We start from the raw sequence: 19,224 nt of genomic DNA on the forward strand, positions 1-19,224 counted from the left end.
CCTCACACCCATGGAAGCCTCAGCTCCAGCAGGCATGACTGCAGTTCTTCAAGAACGGAGAAAGGAGTCCCGCCTCACTGGCAGTTAACTGGCACACGGACAGTCGACAGCTGATGGCTTTTACCTGTGGTATTAAAGGGTCCCTGCAGAGTCTGCACCAGGGCTTGGATTTCAGGCACATTTTCCTGCAGGGCTTGACCAGTGAAGAGTGGGTTGATTTTGGCAGCTTTATGCCCATGCTCACAATACACCGTCACCAACCTGGCAAGGCCATGGTCCACTGATTGAGTGGAAAAACAACAACAACAACAACAATAGAACAATACAGTTTAGGAAATGCCCACAAATCACAAAATCAGTTTTCAAAGAGGCCTTTGCAGCTTTGGACATTTTTAATATGCGGTTCCTACCCACCACAGCTGCCGGTGGTTTCCAGGATTAAAAACTAGCAGAATCCAGGAAAACACACTTATTTCCTTAAATTTATCTCCTGAGAGCAAAAGCCACTGAAAAATAACCAGAAGGAACCAGAATTATGGGTGCACATTTGTGGAAATAACTATGCACATGGATAGATTTTAAAAGAAAACACCTCAAATTGAAAATAACTGTTAAAATACTATAATTTTAATTATGGATAATTATAGTCCTCTTAATTATTATTTGAGTTTTTCATATTGTACATTAAAAAAAAACAGAGACAGTTTAAACTGCAAAATCAATGTTACATTTCCTTCCTTACGTCCTCCAGGTACACATTTTATAGACTCATGAAATCATAGACCAGGAAAAAAACCTTAGAAATGATCTTATTACTACATAATAAAAAAAAATCCCCTTATTTGTAGCCTTAAATGAGTAATTCTCCAACCTCTTCTTAAAGGGGAAATCACTGTATTTCAATGAATCTAATTCTATCTTAGATGAATTTTTTTTAATCTTAGATGATTTTATATTGAGCCAAAAGCTGCTTTTCTTCCCTTTTGCACATGTAAGCCCTTCTAAAATTTGGAAGAAAATCCTTCAAGACCACAACTTCCAATATCATCTATAAAATTACATCCTTAGTGGAATTAAGTTAATGGTAAATATACAGGGTTATTATCACCATTCTCACCACAGTTTACTAGCCCTCTTTAAAAAAAAATTAATTATTATTGGACTTCCTGGTGGCACAGTGGATAAGAATCTGCCTGCCAATGAAGGGGACGCGGGTTTGATTCCTGGTATAGGAAGATTCCTTATGCCTCGCAGCAACTAAGCCCCTACACCACAACTGCTGAGCTTGAGTGCTGTAACTACTGAAGCCCTCTGGCCTAGAGCCTGTGCCCTGCAACTAGAAAAGCCACCGCAGTGAGAAGTCCAAGCACTCCAAGGAGATAGTAGCCTCTGCTCTCGGAAACCAGAGAAAGCCTACACAAAGCAGCTAAGGCCCAGAAGAGGTATAAATAAATACAAATAAATAAATATATATATATATATATATATATATGTATGTATTTTATGTTTTGATCACACCCGCACCACATGTGGGATCTTAGGTCCCTGATCAAGGATCAAACCTGGGCCCCCTGCATTAGAAGCACAGTCTTAACCACTGGATGACCAGGGAAGTCCCCTACTAGCCCTCTTGTGAAAACATTCTCTTTAGCAAACCACATCTAGTTAAGAGATCACTGCTTCAGTTTCTCACTGAAAATCCAAGCTTTTAGTGATAGTCTACAACACGGATAGGGGAGTTGGCACAAAAGGATGCTGTTCACCCCAAAGAATACATAGCACCTACTATTCTTGAAGAGAGAGAGGCCTCTTCCCCTCCCACTTCAGAGCACATCCTCCACCCATCCTCACCATCTGTTTTCTCTCAGACTCTTTATTTCACTGCTCTGGTTTCTTCTGCTGCTGCTGCTGTGCTCAGTCGTGTCTGACTCTTTTCGACCCCATGGACTGTAGCCCGCTGGGCTCCTCTGTCCATGGAATTTTCCAGGCAAGAATACTGGAGTGGGTTGCCATTTCCTCCAGACCCAACCCCGTATCTCTTCCCTCTCTACCTCCTAGATCCTTCCACTGTGACGTCTAGAATTCCATCCGTTCTGTGATTAACAGATCTCCCTATGTTTTTCACCTCTTCCCTAAACGTTCCTTATACTCCAGTCTTCACAGGAATCTGTTTTCCCCTGAGGACACCAGTAAATGGTGCAATTACTCATCACCCACACCCACGCCCCTCCAGCAGGGTGGGTGGAGTCAACAACGCCTCATTCCTCACTGATCTTTCCCTCCTGTTAGTCCTCTAACCCTCTACAAACCCCAGTCATCTGAGGGACATGCCACAGTGCTGATGACTAATCCCCTCTGGCCAAAAATCATCATCAGATAATGTTGTAGGAGAATGCTTATTGGATGTGCCAATTTGTTTAGAAGAAAAAAAGACTAAAAGACACTATATATCATATGAGCCTGAGCTGTGTTAAAATGTGTATTGTACCTATATGTTTTCATGACAAAATGTATCTAGCATTTTAGCACCCACATACTTCATATATGTCTCTTCATTTGCATATATATTTCATATGTATAAAGGAAATAGACCAAAAAGTTAGTGATGATTCTATGTCAAAATTCCCAATTTTCCTTGCTTAGCATATTATCTAAGTTTTTCATAGTGAACATGTCCAATAGAGCTCTTTATTTATTTATTTATATTTTGGGGGGCCATGCCACAAAGCTTATGTGATCTTAGTTCTCTGACTAGGGACTGAATCTGTGCCTGTGGCAATGGAAGCACTGAGTTCTCCACTGGACAGATGCTGACGGTAAAGCTCCAATACTTTAGCCACCTGATGCAAAGAGCTGACTCAATGGAAAGGATCCTGATGCTGGGAAAGATTGAAGGCAAAAGAAGAAGAGGGCAACAGAGGATGAGCTGATTAGATAGCATCACCAATTCAATGGACATGAATTTGAGCAAACTCCATGAGAAGGTGAAGCACAGGGAAGCCTGGGGTGCTGCAGTCCATGGGGTAGCAAAGAATTGGACACGACTTAGCAATAATTGTGCCTAGACTGCTTGTGTGAACAAGATGATTTAAGCTGAACACCTGCTGTCCTTCTGGGAACCTGGGATTTTGGTACATGCAGAGGGTGCTTACATGAACCTCTTCCAATAAAAACTCTGGGTGCTGAGTCTCTAACAGGCTTCCCTGTTAGAACAGGAAAGTGTTCTCACAGGAACACTGCACATCTGTTGCTGTGTTTCTTGAAGAGAAGGGCATAGTGTGTGACCACCATAAGAAAAAGAGCAGAAGGAAGACTGCACAGCGGGTCCCCCAGACCCTTCCTGTGCCTTTTCCATTACAGTCCAGCTGTGCATCCTCATCACACCTACTAAACCTCAGCCAGGAGTCCAGCCATACACTATGTGATGTGAGTCCCTTCTGGAGACTCTCTAAGTGTGGGGTGGTCTTCAGGACACACATTATGGATGACACAGGAGCTAAGTATCTTAACAGTTGTGCAAATGTTACAAATGCATATGGACAAATGCATATTCTGGGCCACAGGCTCTGTGCCCCAAATTTCTGGGCTGAAATATAGACAAGTGCATATTTCAGGTTGTAGGCTCCAAGTTTCCAGGCTGAAATTTCGACAAGTGTATATTTTTCCGGCCCTACTTTCTGAGCACCAACTTTCAGCACCAGGCTGAAACATGAACAAGTGCATTTTATCTGCGGAAGAGTCAGCTGAAGCCCAAACAGGTTAAGTGATCTGCAGAAAGTGACAGAGATAATGAAGAAGTTGGAATTTGAACTATTTGTACTTTAGTGTACTTCCCTGATAGCTCGGTTGGTAAAGAATCCACCTGCAACAAAGGAGACCCTGATTCGATTCCTGGGTCGGGAAGATCCGCTGGAGAATCAATAGGCTACCCACTCCAGTATTCTTGGGCTTCCCTGGCGGCTCAGCTGGTAAAGAATCTGCCTGCAATGTGGGAGACCTGGGATCAATCCCTGGATTGGGAAGATCCCCTGGAGAAGGGAAAGGCTACCCACTCCAGTATTCTGGCCTGGAGAATTCCATGGACTGTATAGTCCATGGGGTGGCAGAGTCAGACATGGCTAAGTGACTTTCACTTTGATTTTAATCCAGCGTTTCACCTGTTATACCACAACAAAAATTGAAAAGGAAGTCGAGCCTACCACAAAAGAGAGGGGAGAACTAGAAGTCCACAAAACATTTAAAAAACCATCTAAATTTGAAAAATTATTTATTTCTTGGCTGCACTCTGTCTTCATTGCTGCTTGTGGGCTTTCTGTAGCTGTTGCGAGCAGTGGCTACTTCCTAGTAGTGGTGCGCCCACTTTTCAGGGCGGTGGCTTCTCTTGTTGCAGCTCGTAGGCTCTAGAACATAGGTTCAATAGTTGTGGTGCACAAGCTTAGCTGCCCCAAGGCATGTGGATCTTTCCAAACCAGGGATCGAACCAGTATCCCCTGCATTGCAAGGTGGATTCTTAGCCACCACTGAACCACCAATGAAAGTGAAAGTTGCTCAGCCATGTCCAACTCTATACGACCCCATGGACTGTACAGTCCATGGAATCTCCAGGCCAGAATACTGGAGTGGGTAGCCTTTCCCTTCTCCAGGGGATCTTCCCAACCCAGGGATCGACCTCAGGTCTCCTGCATTGCAGAGGGATTCTTGATCATCTGAGCCACCAGGGAAGCCCAGGGAAGTCTAAACATTTTTAAAAAATATCTAATGTCGTAAGATTTTCCCCTGTTTTTCTTATAAAGCCTCCAGTAAAGCCTCCTATTATTTCTCTCTCTCTCTCTTTTTTTTTTTTTTTTGGCCACGCACTGCGCGGTTTGTGGGATCTTAGTTCCTCCACCAGTGATTGAAGCTGGGCCTTAGCAAGTGAAAGCACCAAGTCCTAACCACTGGACCACCAAGGAACTCCCAAGGCTCCTATTATTTCTAATATTCAACACACCTACAACTTCACTTCAGCTACTAAAACTCATTGCTAAGATCAGTAACCACTGAACATTATTTGGAATCTTATAGGCCCCATCTCCTAATCATCTCTAAATTCCGCCATTTCCCCCAATCCTTCATAATGAAATTTTATGCCTATGAATCACCAATCCTAAGCTGTTGAATTTCTATAATCTAACAATAAACTATCAGCAATAGAAATTAAGGAAACAACCCCATTAACTGTAATATCAAAAAGAATAAAATTCCTAGGAATAAACCTGTCTAAGGAGGTAAAAGACCTGTACTCAGAAAACCCTAACCCTAACCCTAATTTTTTTTTAAACTATAAGACACTGATGAAGCAAATAGAAGATGACACAAATGGATGGAAAGATTTACAGTGTCCTTGGATTGGAAGAAATAAAGAATTGTTAAAATGGCCATACTTCCGAAGCCAATCTATAGATTCAGTGCAAGTCCTATCAAAATACCAACAATTTTTCACAGAACTAGAACAAATAATTCTAAAATGTGTATGGAAAGTGTGAAAAGTGAAAGTGTTAGTCGCTCAATTGTGTCTGACTCTTTGTGACCCCATGGCCTGAAGCCCACCAGGTTTCTCAGTCCATGGAATTCTCCAGGCAAGAATACTGGAGTGGGTAACCATTCCCTTCTCCAGAGGATCTTCCCAACCCAGTGATCAAACCCAGGTCTCCTGCATTGGCAGGCAGATTCTTTACTGTTTGAGCCACCAAGGAAGCCCTTGTGTATGGAAATCCACCTCCATTTCAATTTAGGATTGTTGATAAATAGAAGTCAAGCTTACCTGGAAGCTGAGGTTTACAGAGGTTAAAGTACGAGCTCTTTCACTAATACCCAACTACAAAGGACACATATCATGGGTCAAATTTTAACTCCTGAAACCACTGCCATCCAAAAAGGTCACTAGAAACAAATTCAAGATCTCTTTGAAGCCTTACTACAGTGAAAACCTTAATAAATGAGGTATTCATCCTATGTTGGCCTTGATACTTGCTTGGCCAAGATAAACATATGGAGGAGGAGGAGGAGGAGGAAGGCACCATAACTTGACTACACTTCCTCCCATTTCTCTGTGTACCTTGGACGTCGAGCTGCCTTGTGTTCATTTTCAGTAGGGTTTGTGAATACATTCTCTGTGTGGGAAGAAAACCTTAGAGTATTTAAATGGCCAAAGGGGTTGAGTGTGGTGATACTAGTTATTTTCCAACATCTATTTTCCTCTTCTCTTTCAAAATAACTTTTAGCTGGAAGGTGGCCGCCCTGAAGAAAGACTATGCTTTCTAATCTCCCTTGCAAGGATGTACAGACGTGTGACCAAGCTCTATTGGACAAACATATCTTATATATACATCCCTTATTGACTATAACAATGTTTGGCCATAGTGGCCACAGACCTCCTGCTAGAAAATCATTTAGTGTTGGAGAAGGAAATGGCAACCCACTCCAATATTCTTGCCTGGAAAAGTCCATGGACAGAGGAGCCTGGTGGGCTGCAGTCCATGGGGTTACATGACTGAGCTTGTGTGCATGAGGGTGGAGGGTGACAGTTTGGTAGCAACAAACTGGTAAAACTTAAAAAAAAAAAAAAGAAAGGAAAAAAAGAAAATCACTTAGTGTGACATAAAATACAAATTCCTGGACCTCATCTCAGGCCACTGAATGAGAACTGGGATGAGGGTGAGGCAAGGGAGGGCAGCTTGGGAACTAGCCTTTTAAACATCATTCAGAGTGATGTGAATGCACACTTCAGTTTGAGGGAAACTGACAGGCAAAATTAGACACTCCATTTGTCAAGTGAAATAAGATATAGTCTTACTCTCAAGGGATTAGTCATCTAGCTGACCAAAATGCTGTTCGTAAAGAAACCTGTTGCACTCAAGAAAGAGAAATCAAGTTTTATTCTGAATGTTTCCTGAGATCAAGAACACAATATTGAGATTTCAGTATGTGATCTACTACTCAAAGGTCAGGTGTTTAGATGATGAAGGGATCCTAATTGTTAATCCAATAACTGGACCAAAGATATAAAATGGGACCTCCCTGGTGGTCCAGTGGTTAGGACTTCAGACTCTCACTGTCCAGGGCCAGGGTTCAATCTTTGGTCAGGGAATTAAGATCTCATAAGCCACATGGCACAGCAAATAACAACAAATAAAAATTAAAAATGCCAAGTGACCTTCCTCTAACGACCAATCTGTGTTCATCTTCTATTCTGTGAGGATGAATAAACATACAATAATTTTGGAGCATAAACCAAATACTCAAAATTGGTCTCTTGTACATGAGAATGCAACTGATCCTCCAAAAACTGATATTCCCGTCTCCTAATCCATTAAAACCCGAGTAGCATAGTTCTGAATTCAGCAAAAAGTTTTAAGCTCCTAAAGAGGCTAAACAGAAGAGACGAATGGATAATAAATACCATGCTGAGGTCCGAGAACACTAACGCCCTCTTCACCCTAGTCACCATCGCGATCCCCAAAGATCCCCCTCACATCGGCTTCGGAGACAGCCCTGGAAAACGTGTGTCCTTGGGTGAACTCCAGGAGCTGGGCTAACTTAGAACTTTTCCTGTAGCCCCGCCTCCGCAAACAGCTAAGTTCTCACACGTTTTACGACCAAGGAATGGAAAAGACAAGAGTTCACAGAACCATTCTGTGACCCGGACCCTGACAAGACGCAGGCCTATCCCTCTCTGCTCCCTGGCCTCCCCTTCCTCTCCACCCGCCTGCTCGCACACTGAGGCCCCCAGAAGTCCCAACCCTCAAAAGCACCCACCCCGGGCCCAGAAATAAGACCCCCTGCTTCCTCAGCCGCCACGCCCACCGGCCCAGGCCCCATCCTGACCTGGGGGGCGCGCCAGGCCGCCCTCGGGCTCCCGGCTCTCGGACTTCCTCGGCCGGTAGCCATAGACACCCCTCTCTGTCTGGTAGCCGCGCCGGAGGAAGAGCGGAGAGGCCCGGCCGAGGCCCAGTCTTGCTGCTGCCACAGCGACCCAGGCCATGTCCCACCAGGGCCCCAGGGCCCAGAGATCTGAGCCGGATGTCCAGGGGCCGCGGCCGCAGGGAGGTCGCTCCGGTGCGGACCCACCGCCCGGGAGGTGAGAGGCCTTAGGAGGGAGGCGAGGGGAAAAACCCGCCCCCTAGACAACATTCCCACTCCTGATTGGCCAGGGCCCAGCCCTTGAAGCCAATCCAGATCAGGGGCCCGCAAAGCCAAGCCGCGCGGCTGGGATCCAGCAACACTCGCGAGGGCCTAGAGGCTGCTGAGGAAAGTCCTGCATTTGGGAAAAGGAGGAGTGCTGAGGGGAGTGTACCGGCTTTCTGTAACAAAGCTGTGTATGCTGGATATATCTGTGTATGCTGCAGTCTCCCTCCGGGAGTGATCACCCACCACCCCTCTCCTGGAAGCTCCAGAGCATAGACTCACACGCACCATGCAGTCTCCCACAGAAAGGAAAAATTAGCGACAGACTGCATGGAAGGTGGCTGGGACTCAGGTTCATAGGAAGGAGCCAGAAAATCAATATCCCATCTCTGTTTGTATTTTTGTAAAAAATATTGAGGAGGACAGGTTCAGACAGGGGAGAAGGAGCCTGTACGAAAGCGATAGGAGTGAAGAAAAAACTGGATTTGGAAGATTTTAGATAATTGAGATTCTTGGTTGGTCTATCTCTGACACAGTTTCCCAAACTATTTTACTCCACGACTCACCTTTAATTTTACCAATATTGGGAGGTCTGAATGCTTCCCAGTTGGTCATCCATTCTTCCAGTCACCTGAGCAGCTGCACCCCCATACTCCCAAGAACGTTACACGTGTAAGCCTAAGATATCTTTCCACTGTACACACAGAGCCCTCTGCTGGGTTACAGAGATTAATAAAATACAGTGTCTGCCCCTAATCAGGTCCCAGTCCAGTTGCAGACTGAAGTCAATACACAATATGAGACATACGGTAATCCAAGTGTGTGCAGGTGCCCTGCAAGCATAGACAGGTGTGTCAGGGAAACCTCCAAGTGGAAGGCACACTAGAACAGAATCTTGAAGACTGACGAGTTAGGCAAATGTGTAAGGAGAGGAGCCCACCAAGGAGGGTGGGAAAGCATGAGCCCAGAAGCCAGGGCGAGGTTGCAAGGCATTGCAAGTGATTCTGAGAGGGTGGCAAATTGGGTGTGTATTAAGAAATGGGAGTGAAAAGGTGAAGATAGTATGAAATTGTTATTGAGGAGAGTAGTAAAGGTAGAATATTGTCTTTAAAGTTTTGAAGTTCACCCCGTTAAGGTCAGTGGCCATGAATATAGAGAGAAAGCACTTTCTGCTGCTTTGTGATTTTCTCCTGCCTTGGTACTGAGAAGGTCAGAAGGGTGATAACTGGTTCATTCAGGGCTGAAGTTTTGCAGGCAGATGGGACAGAAAGGCCAAGATGCAAAGACGTTTAAGATATTGGTTAGAGGACGATTGAAATAACAAAACATGGGCTTTAACCTAACATTTAAAAAATGCTATCAAATATAAGAATGGGCAGATGGTAACAGAAAAGGGCCAGTGGGTTGGCAGTTCCAATGAGGTTGAAGACTAGGTAAATCCGGAGTTGGTTGAGAATCTCAGCTGGAACAGAAGGTTGCAGACAGGAAACAAAATGTTTAAAGTGGTCATTGTAGCGGTGATGCAAATGTTGATACTGACCAGGAAGCTTGTTGGCTAAAGTGGAGTGGGGAGAGTGTTTTCAGAGGTGAGGTCAAGAAACTGAGAGAACAGATATTTAGGTTTTTTGAGTTGCCATAAGGACAACCAGCCAGAAACTTCAAAGTGCCAGGCGTTCACACACAAACCCTTTTTCCTTTAAAATTTCATTCACACTCATGACTTTAATTAGCAATAAAAAAGGAATGACACAGAATACAAATCACCAGTATAACCTGTCTTCTGAACCCAGGATCCACACAAATATAATACTGCCTACCAGATATTTTTATTTTTGTGCATCATTTTGTGAGTCCATGATATGCTGTTGTGATATGTTGTTGTCTGTGAAGTGCTATGATGTTAAAATATATCATTTTGCAAACTGGTGACCCACAGGTCCCATCTAAACTGCCTATATGGGGAGTTCCCTGGCAGTCCAGTGGTTAGGACTCAGTGCTAAGGTTCAAACTCTGTGCTATGTGTGGGTTCAATCCCTGGTTGAGGGATGAAGATCCTACAAGCCGCGTGGGATGGCCAAAAATAAAAAAATAAACTGCTAATATATGCTTTGTTTGCCATCAGAAAGTCTTAATTTTTAAAATTGGATGCTTTTATTGAAAATGTGGAAGACTGCATATTAAAGTTTGGATCTGTGGTTTTTCTTAGAGATCTGACCACACTGCACTCATTGTCCTCCATGATGGTGATCAGCATGAGCTGAGTGGTTGCTGGTCTCTCTAGATGGGGTGTGTGGGTACCAGTTTTCAGTCCCCACCTCTCTTACCTTTATGTGGTCTGCTTGTCTGGACCCTATAGCTGCTTGTGTTTGCAAACTCTCGTCTGCTGTGGTTTGCCTGCCTCTTCTTTCACCCTTAATTAGAACCACACTTTCTGTGGTTCTCACTGTGCACCAGCAATACTATTTTTGGTTCCTCAAACATCCGTACTTTTCCTACTTCATGGTTTTCACACAACGTATTCCCTCTGCCAGGAAGGCTCTTCCTCCTGACCCCATCCCATCCCCAATAACACATACACCTGGAAGATTTCTATCCTCCTTCTCCACTGGCCCAGGAGTTACTTTCTGGGGGAAAAAAAAAGTGTTCTTGGCCATCTTGGGTAAATTAGTTCTTCCTACTGTATGCCCTCCTAGTACTCCATAAATTCGCTTATTTTATTATACAATTTTGAAAAATATTTCTTGAGTACCAGATATATCATAATTGTGGGAATCTAAATTTTTACCCACTTAGAGCATTACAATGATTCTGCCTCTACCTTCCTATGCATAATTACATATTTGATTAAATTAATGTAAGCTAAATATAAATATAATGAGCCTCCTTTGTGGGTGGTTCTCCCACTAAATTGTAAATGACAAGAGTGTGTGATTATGTCTGTCTACTGCATTGCTCTGTCCCCAGTACCTAATTTACTGGTGACCCATAGGTCCCATCTAAACTGCTGATATGGGGAGTTCCCTGGTGGTCCAGTGGTGAGGACTCAGTGCTAAGGTTAGGACTTGGTTCTAGGGTGTGGGTTCAATCCCTGGTCGGGGAACAAAGATCCCACAAGCCACGTGAGATCAAACATCCAGTAATTCACCAGTAGGTGCTGAGTAAAAAATTTTGAGTATGAGTTAATGAAAGAAGAACATAGGATGCAGTGATTGGATATGAAAACTAAGTGGGGAGGTGGGGAGACACGACTTCTTGGCTTCTGACTTGAGCCACTGTGTGGTTGGTGATGCCATTAACAGATAAAGGTGCACAGGACAAGTAGAGGGCTGTGAGGCAGGATTAATTCCATTTTGGACCTTCTGATACTCAATGTCTGTGAGACTGCTCAGTGTAGACATCTGGCACATAATTGGACTCATGGGTCTAGAGCTCAGAAAACTCTTGAAGGTGGGTAACAGCAACTTTATTTTGCACGTTTGAGGGCGGATAAATCCCAGGCACATACAACTAATACGCAACATTAGGACCTACATCCATATTTTTAGCCTTGACATTAATACTATCCAGTTTCTTCCTTATTGCTATGATACTTGTTATATTATAAAAACATAATTCATTTTAGAGATCTGTCCTTCGAAAACCTCCATTCTTTTTTTTCTTTCTTTCTTTTTTAGTTTATTTGACTACACCATGTCTTAGTTGTGGCATGTGGGATCTAGTTCCCTGACCAGGGCCCCTGCATTGGGAGTTTGGAGTCTTGGCCACTAGACCAGCAGAGAAGTCCCCAAAACCTCTATCCTTAACAAAACTTGTAATAAAGTAATACCTTTTAAAATACAATCTTCAGTTTCTACTCACCAGTCCTTAAATTGAAGACAATAATGCAATGCACTCTTAGACTTGGGTTCCAGTATAAAATTGTATAATGCCTTTCTATCAGAACTAATATGTTTTCAAAAGATAAAGAATGGGTAGTGCTTCCTTCAAGAGCTCAGCTGGTAGAGCGGAGGACTGTAGTAAGTCCAAGAATGGGGTATAGTGATATGAGATCTGTGTCAGAGAAACCAGGATTTGAATCCAGGCCCTGCCACTTATTACTGTAGGAGAGAAGAAAATTTACCTTCTATCCATTCATGTTCTGCTTCTGGCGACTATGAATTAAACTCAGAAAAGACAGATGAAAATAAGAAAAGGCGTATATTTCTTTCCTTTTCGGTGTGTGTGATCAAGCAGCATGTGGAATTTTAGTACGCCAGCCAGGGATTGAACCCATGCCCTCTGCAGTGGAAGCATGGAGTCTCAGCCACTGTACCACTGGGGAAATTCCAGCATATATTTATTGGTGTTAATATTTTTCATGCAAGGGGGCTTAAGAGAAAGGAATGAAAATCCAAAGGGGTGACTAGACTTTGGGCCTCGTATACCGTTTTAACAAAGAGTAATATACAATATTCTGAAGAAGACACTAGGTAAAGGAAAAATGTTCTGAGCTCCTAGGAGTGGTATACTGTGAAAAGTGACTAGGAAAGGTGTGGTAGAGAAAGGTTAGCAGTTTCTTATGCAGACTCAGTTCATCTCTGCTGGTAAGAATCATTCTCCTCTTACTAGTATGGGAGTCAGGAAACTTATATCATCTTTACAAATGGAACTCTATGTCATTTTTACAAAGGGAAATTTGTGCTTACTTTTAGGTAGAAAGGGAGAAGCCAGTTTCTCAATTGCCTTCAGCTTAAAATAATGAATATGCCAAAGTGAAATATTTGGGGTAGCATGCCCTGATCCCCTTCACTATATAGGCCCTAGGCAGATTCCTTTAACTCTTAGTCTGTATAGTTACCTGTAAAATATTTAAACTTTTATGTAAAACACACAAAGTTCAGTGATTAGAACAAAGAAGATGCTCAATAAGTATTCGCTACCACTATTATTATTGTTATTATTAAAGAAAGAAAGCGATTGAGATCATGGAGTTGTTTATGACGCTGAAGTGAGATGAAGGTCAAAACTGCCAAAGCTAAAGTTAAGATCCAAAGAAGTAAGGATACAGGACAGAGTCGTCTACATAGACAATGAAATGGCCCAGAATAATAGTGGGTCTCTTATGCAATTTTGTCATTATCAGTTTCTGCCTGTCTTCATTGAGGCCAGAAATAGTGCTTTATTCATTTTTATATTTTATTTTCAATACAGTATTGATTCATAGTAACACTTTGAAAATTGGATGCATAACATTGTCCAGAGAATAAGACAAGCCACAAATGGGAGGAAAATATTTGCAAAAGATGGATCTGACCATAATGATGGATAAATGTCTTTATACATCTATTTAAACCCACAGAATGTATAGCACTATGGATTAACTTTAAAGTAAACTATGAACTTTGGGTAATTAAGATGTGTCAGTGTAGGTTCATCAGCCACAACAAATGTATAACTTGGATGAGAGATGTTGACAGTGGGGGAAGCTGTGCATGTGTAGGGCCTCAGAGTACATTAGGAAACCTCGGTACCTTCCCCTTAATTTTGCTGTGAACCTTAAATATATAATATATAATATATTTAATATATTAAATATTTATATGCCCTAAAATATAACCTTAAAAAAAGAGAGATATTTTTTAAAATTTTACTTAAGTATAGTTGATTTACAATGTTGTATTAATGTATGCAGTACAGCAAAGCGATTCAGTTATAGATATATACACATTTTCTTCCATTAGGATTTATCATAGGATATTGAATATAATTCCCTGTGTTACACAATAGGACCTTGTTGTTTATCTATTCTATACATAATAGTTTTCATCCCCTAATCTCGAACTCCCAATCCTTCCTCCCACTTGGCAATCTTAAGTCTGTTCTCTTTGTCTATGAGTCTGTCTATTTCTGTTTCATAGACAAATTCATTTGGGTCATATTTTAGATTCCACATATAAGTGATATCATATGGTATTTGTCTTTCAAAAAAAAAGACATATCTGATAAAGAATTAGTATCCAAAATGTATAAAGAACTCTTAAATACAGCAATAAGAAAAGAAAATGGGCCAAAGACCCTAACAGACAACTCACCAAAGAAGATATATAGATGGCAAATAAGCATATGAAAAGATGTTCCATATCATATGTCATTTGGGAATTGCAAATTAAAACAACAATGAGATAGGGATGTTGATAGTGGGGGAGGTTGTGCAAATGTGGGGGAAGGGAGTATATGAGAAATCTTTGTACCTTCATCTCAATTTGCTGTGAAGTTAAAACTGCTCTTAAAAAAAAAAAATCTCAAAAAAAAGAAAAATTAGATGGATATATGCATGCATGAATGAATGAAAACAAATTGTGTGGTTAATTCAGGAATCAATGGAGTTAAAAAAAAAAGTGTTTATGAAATAGAGGACTTTAGGCCAGACTTAAAGTCTGAAATATGTCATACTTAGAAAATATATTTGTTTAACTATACGTATAAAACATGTAAGGTAGGGAATTCCCTGGCTGTCCAGTGATTAGGACTTGGGGCTTCCACTGCAGGGTTCCCAGTTTCAATTCCTGGTCGGGGAACTGAGATCTCGCATGCTGCAGAGCATGGCCAAAACAAAGACAAAATGTAATGTTAAAATAATAATGCTTATCATCCTACTGGCTATCTATTGTTGCATAAGACATTACCTCACAACTAAATGGCTTGAAACAACAAACCTGTATCATCTCGTGGTTTTTGTAGGTCAGTGTTCCAGACACAGCTTGGCTCAGGACCTCAGGCTCAAGACTGCTCCAAGGTTGCAGTTAGGCTGCAGGCTGAGATTATGATCTCACCTGAAAGCTCAAGCAGAGGACAGTCAACTTTCATTCCATTCATTTATTTGTTGGCAGGGCTGAGTCCCTCACTGGCTGTTGGCCAGAAGCCTTCCTTGATTCTCTGCCCTGTGGGTCTCTCCAAGGGTAGCTTTCAACATGGCAGCCAACTGCCCTTAGGGAGTGGGCAGGGGTGGGAGTAGGGTAGGATGGGGGAGATGAATCACAGTATTTTTGAAAACTAGTATTAGTTGTAACATCCTGTCACCTCTGCTGTATTATTCTCACTAGAAGTTAGTCACTAAATGCAGTCCACACTCAGAGGGAGAACATTACACAAGGGCATGACGATCAGGAGAAAGGGATCCTTGAGAACCATTTTTAGAGGTCACCTACTGTACCCACTGGAGACGGCAATGGCACCCCACTCCAGCACTCTTGCCTGGAAAATCCCATGGATGGAGGAGCCTGGTAGGCTGCAGTCCATGGGATCACGAAGAGTCAGACACGAATGAACGACTTCACTTTCACTTTTCACTTTCATGCATTGGAGAAGAAAATGGCAACCCACTCCAGTGTTCTTGCCTGGAGAATCCCAGGGACGGGGGAGCCTGGTGGGCTGCCATCTATAGGGTCGCACAGAGTCAGACACGACTGAAGTGACTTAGCAGCAGCAGCAGCACTGTACCCACATGACCATTTTTAGGAAGCTTTGACTCAAGCATATGCAGTGTTTATCCTTGGCCTATCAATCATGTAATCTCTCAAGTAACTCTTGCACAGGCTGCTGTGACACTCTGCCCAAACGATTAGAACTATGGTTGTGTGTGTTAGTCACTCTGTCATGTCTGACTCTTTACGACCCCATGGACTGTAGCTCACCAGGTTCCTCTGTTCATGGGATTGTACAGGCAAGAATACTGGAGTGGGTTGCCACTTCCTCTTCTAGATGCTGCATAAATAGTTCTGATGATAAAACATACCATATCATTTCAAAGAACTATAGTTACTAGCTTATTGTTTTTTCAATTAATTTCTTTAATTGGATGCTAATTACTTTACAATATTGTGGTGATTTTTGCCATACGTCAACATGAATCAGCCACTGGTGCACATGTGTCCCCCATCCTGAACCTCCCCTTCCCGCTTCCCTCCCCACCCCATCCCTCTGGGTTGTCCCAGAGCACAGGCTTTGAGTGTCCTGCTTCATGCATCGAACTTGCACTGGTCATCTATGTTACATATTGTGATATATATGTTTCGATGACTAGCTTATTATTATTATCATTAAACTGATATTAAATCTTGGGTATGAGAACATTAATACAAAGTGACATCCCTATTTAAATGAGTCTTCCCTTCAACTGGAAGAAAGAGGGTAAAACACAATGGAATGGCTGTTTCTACAGCTTCTGTGGGGAAAATGTAGGTAAGTATAATGTGTATGGTATCCTGTCTAAAGTGCAAAAACTTCCAGAAGAAAAATAAGTTAGAAATGACACCCAGTCCTTTCCCTTCACCTTAGCAACTGGCACAAGAAGTGAGGTGATGCCAGAGGACTCCCTGAGTAATACCTTTTTTTTTTTTCCAGCTATATTTCTAAATGTGACGATATTGTCCTGGTATAGGAAGGTAGCCATTTTCTTCTGAATGCTTAAATACTTGGAAGCTGTGACAAAGTGCATTGCCAAAATTAAATTAAAATAATGAAGTTAGGGATCATAAAGCCTAATGTACTCATTTTTAAAATGAAGTATCTGAGCCACAGACAAGTTACAAATGACTTGCCCTAGTTCCATGGACATTAGCAGGGCTCTAAGACCAGACCCATCCTAAAGGAGATCAGTCCTGGGTGTTCATTGGAAGGACTGATGTTGAAGCTGAAACTCCAATACTTTGGAGTTTGGGAAGAGCTGACTCATTGGAAAAGACCCTGATGCTGGGAAAGATTGAGACCAGGAAGAGAAGGGGACGACAGAGGATGAGATGGTTGGATGGCATCACCGACTCGATGGACATGGGTTTCGGTGGACTCTGGGAGTTGGTGATGGAAGGGAGGGCTGGCGTGCTGCGGTTCATGGGGTCACAAAGGTCGGACTCGACTGAGCAACTGAACTGAACTGAACTGAAGACCAGACCCAGTTCTCTTCAATTTGCATTTTCCTTTCATGCTGCTGCTGCTGCTAAGTCGCTTCAGTCGTGTCCGACTCTGTGCGACGCCACAGACGGCAGCCCCAGGCTCCCCTGTCCCTGGGATTCCCCAGGCAAGAACACTGGAGCGGGTTGCCATTTCCTTCTCCAGTGCATGAAAGTGAAAAGTGAAAGTGAAGTCGCTCAGTTGTGTCTGACTCTTCGAGACCCCTATCGACACTATGGACTGACCCAGGCAGAGGTTCCTGTTTTAGTCTATGTGTTGGTTGGTCTTGTTAGGATTAAATTATAAAATTATGTCTTTTCTTATTCTATATTCTGATTGTGTAAAATGGCTATCTGTATTAACCCGTGTATGGTATTGTACACAGTTGTATAAGGTAGAGAAAACACACTAGAAAAAGAGGAAATATTAAATAAGACTGTGAACTTTGGGATCAGATGGTCCAGAATGAAGGTTCTATTTAGTAGCTGTATCATACTGGGCACCTTATTAAACTATGTTAAGTCCTGGTTTCCCCGTTTATAAAAACAAGAAAAACAGTATCTACCAAATAGAAACATTAGGTGGATAAATGCCTAATACATATTAAGAAAGAGGTGTCTATCTCTCCATTCATCCATTCAAAAGTAATTCAAGTTTTTAACTACCCAGTGTTAAAAATTTGAATTACTTTTAATGGAAATCACATAAAGGGAAATAGAATCCTATATTTGGATTGTTAAGATTTGCTATTGTTGTTGCCTGAAAGCTTTAGTTGTGTCCAACTCTTTGTGACCCTATGGACTGTAGCCTGCCAGGCTTCTCTGTCACTGGGATTGTAGCCTGGTGGGCTTCCGTCTACGGGGTCGCACAGAGTCGGACACGACTGAAGCGACTTAGCAGCAGCAGCAGGCAAGAACAGTGGAGTCAGTTGCCATTTTCTCCTCCAGGGGATCTTCCCAACCCAGGGATTGAACCCACATCTCCTGCATTGGCAGATTCTTTTACTGCTGAGCCACCTGAAAATGAAATCTCCATCTTTAAAATATTCTGTTCTTTTCACTCTAGTTTAATCCCACACATTCCTGCATAAGTACACAGGTTTTTCTCTCTCTTCCAAGAAAATGGTTTTTGGAAAGGAAAATCTTTTCTCTCTACCCAATTTTAGATTCAGTACCTGGGGTGTATGAACTAAACTGACAACAGATTAACACAGGGGAAAATTATATAAATTTAATTGATGCTTTTAATTTTGCATGAATGGGGTTACACAAAAAAAGAAGTGAAAGCCCAATGAAGCAGTTAGACTCAGAAGCTTATATATCATTTTAACAAAGGGTGACCAGAGAAAAAAAAGGGTGAACTTCTGGGGCAGAAAATTGTAGGAAGGCAAATACATGAAGTAACCAATGGAACTCATATAAGATATATTACCTGTATAAACTATATGTAAGGGTTATTTTAATAAGGTTTGTTTGTGTAGATTCATCTTCAAGTTGGCTTTTCATCTTTAGAGCCATAAATCTCCTGGGGAGGATATTTATGGCAGTCTCCATTTCTCAAAAGTTTCTGCTTTTAGTCAGATAAAGAGAGCTCCAAGAAGTTTTCTTTCTTCATCTGACTGACTCTTAATTGCCATCAGCTCAAAATAATCCATAGGCCAAAGTCTAGGCATATGTCGAGGTGGTATATTCTAATCCTTTTCATATTCATTCATTTTTAAAAAAATATTGGAGTATAGTTGATTTACAATGTTGTATTCATTTACTTTTAATTCTTCTCTCAAAATGTGATTGTGGTCCCAGGACACAAAGATGAATAAGATACAAATCATAGTCTCAAGGAGCTCACAGTCTTAATGGGAAAGCAAATACAAACAATTTACTTCAATGTAATATAGTGAATGTTGGAATTGAGTTGTTCAGAGACTACTGTGGGAACCCAAGTAGAGACAGAGACTTAATCCAATATATGTAGGGTGGTGGTGGTGAAGCATGGCTTCCCCAAAGAAATAACGCCTTTAGCGACTAGGCTGAAAACATTCATGGGAGAAAGTATTCCAGGAAAAGTTATAATATGTGCACCAAGAGAAGAGGAGGTTCAGTTCATGTGCTGTGCTGTGCTAAGTCACTT

At 42.1% G+C, this 19,224-nt stretch overlaps 1 protein-coding gene across 2 annotated transcripts in view; it reads right to left on the minus strand.

Moving 5' to 3' along the window:
* DHTKD1 (dehydrogenase E1 and transketolase domain containing 1) overlaps positions 1–8,153 on the minus strand; it is a 45,738-nt gene extending 37,585 nt beyond the window's left edge. The window contains exons 1-2 of one of the 2 annotated variants that reach the window (XR_009740204.1): positions 7,867–8,153; positions 125–280 (exon numbers count right to left, since the gene is read on the minus strand). Coding sequence is in view for 1 of the 2 variants with exons in the window: in XM_061435691.1 (XP_061291675.1) it covers positions 125–280; positions 7,867–8,023 (313 nt within the window). In the remaining variant the exon portion in view is untranslated. The remainder of the gene's footprint in view (positions 1–124; positions 281–7,866) is intronic. The other variant, XM_061435691.1, reaches the window with a different exon arrangement.
* Between the last annotated feature and the right edge of the window lie 11,071 nt (positions 8,154–19,224).

Source organism: Bos javanicus, chromosome 13, assembly GCF_032452875.1.
Source record: "Bos javanicus breed banteng chromosome 13, ARS-OSU_banteng_1.0, whole genome shotgun sequence".
Taxonomy (NCBI): Eukaryota; Metazoa; Chordata; class Mammalia; order Artiodactyla; family Bovidae; genus Bos; species Bos javanicus.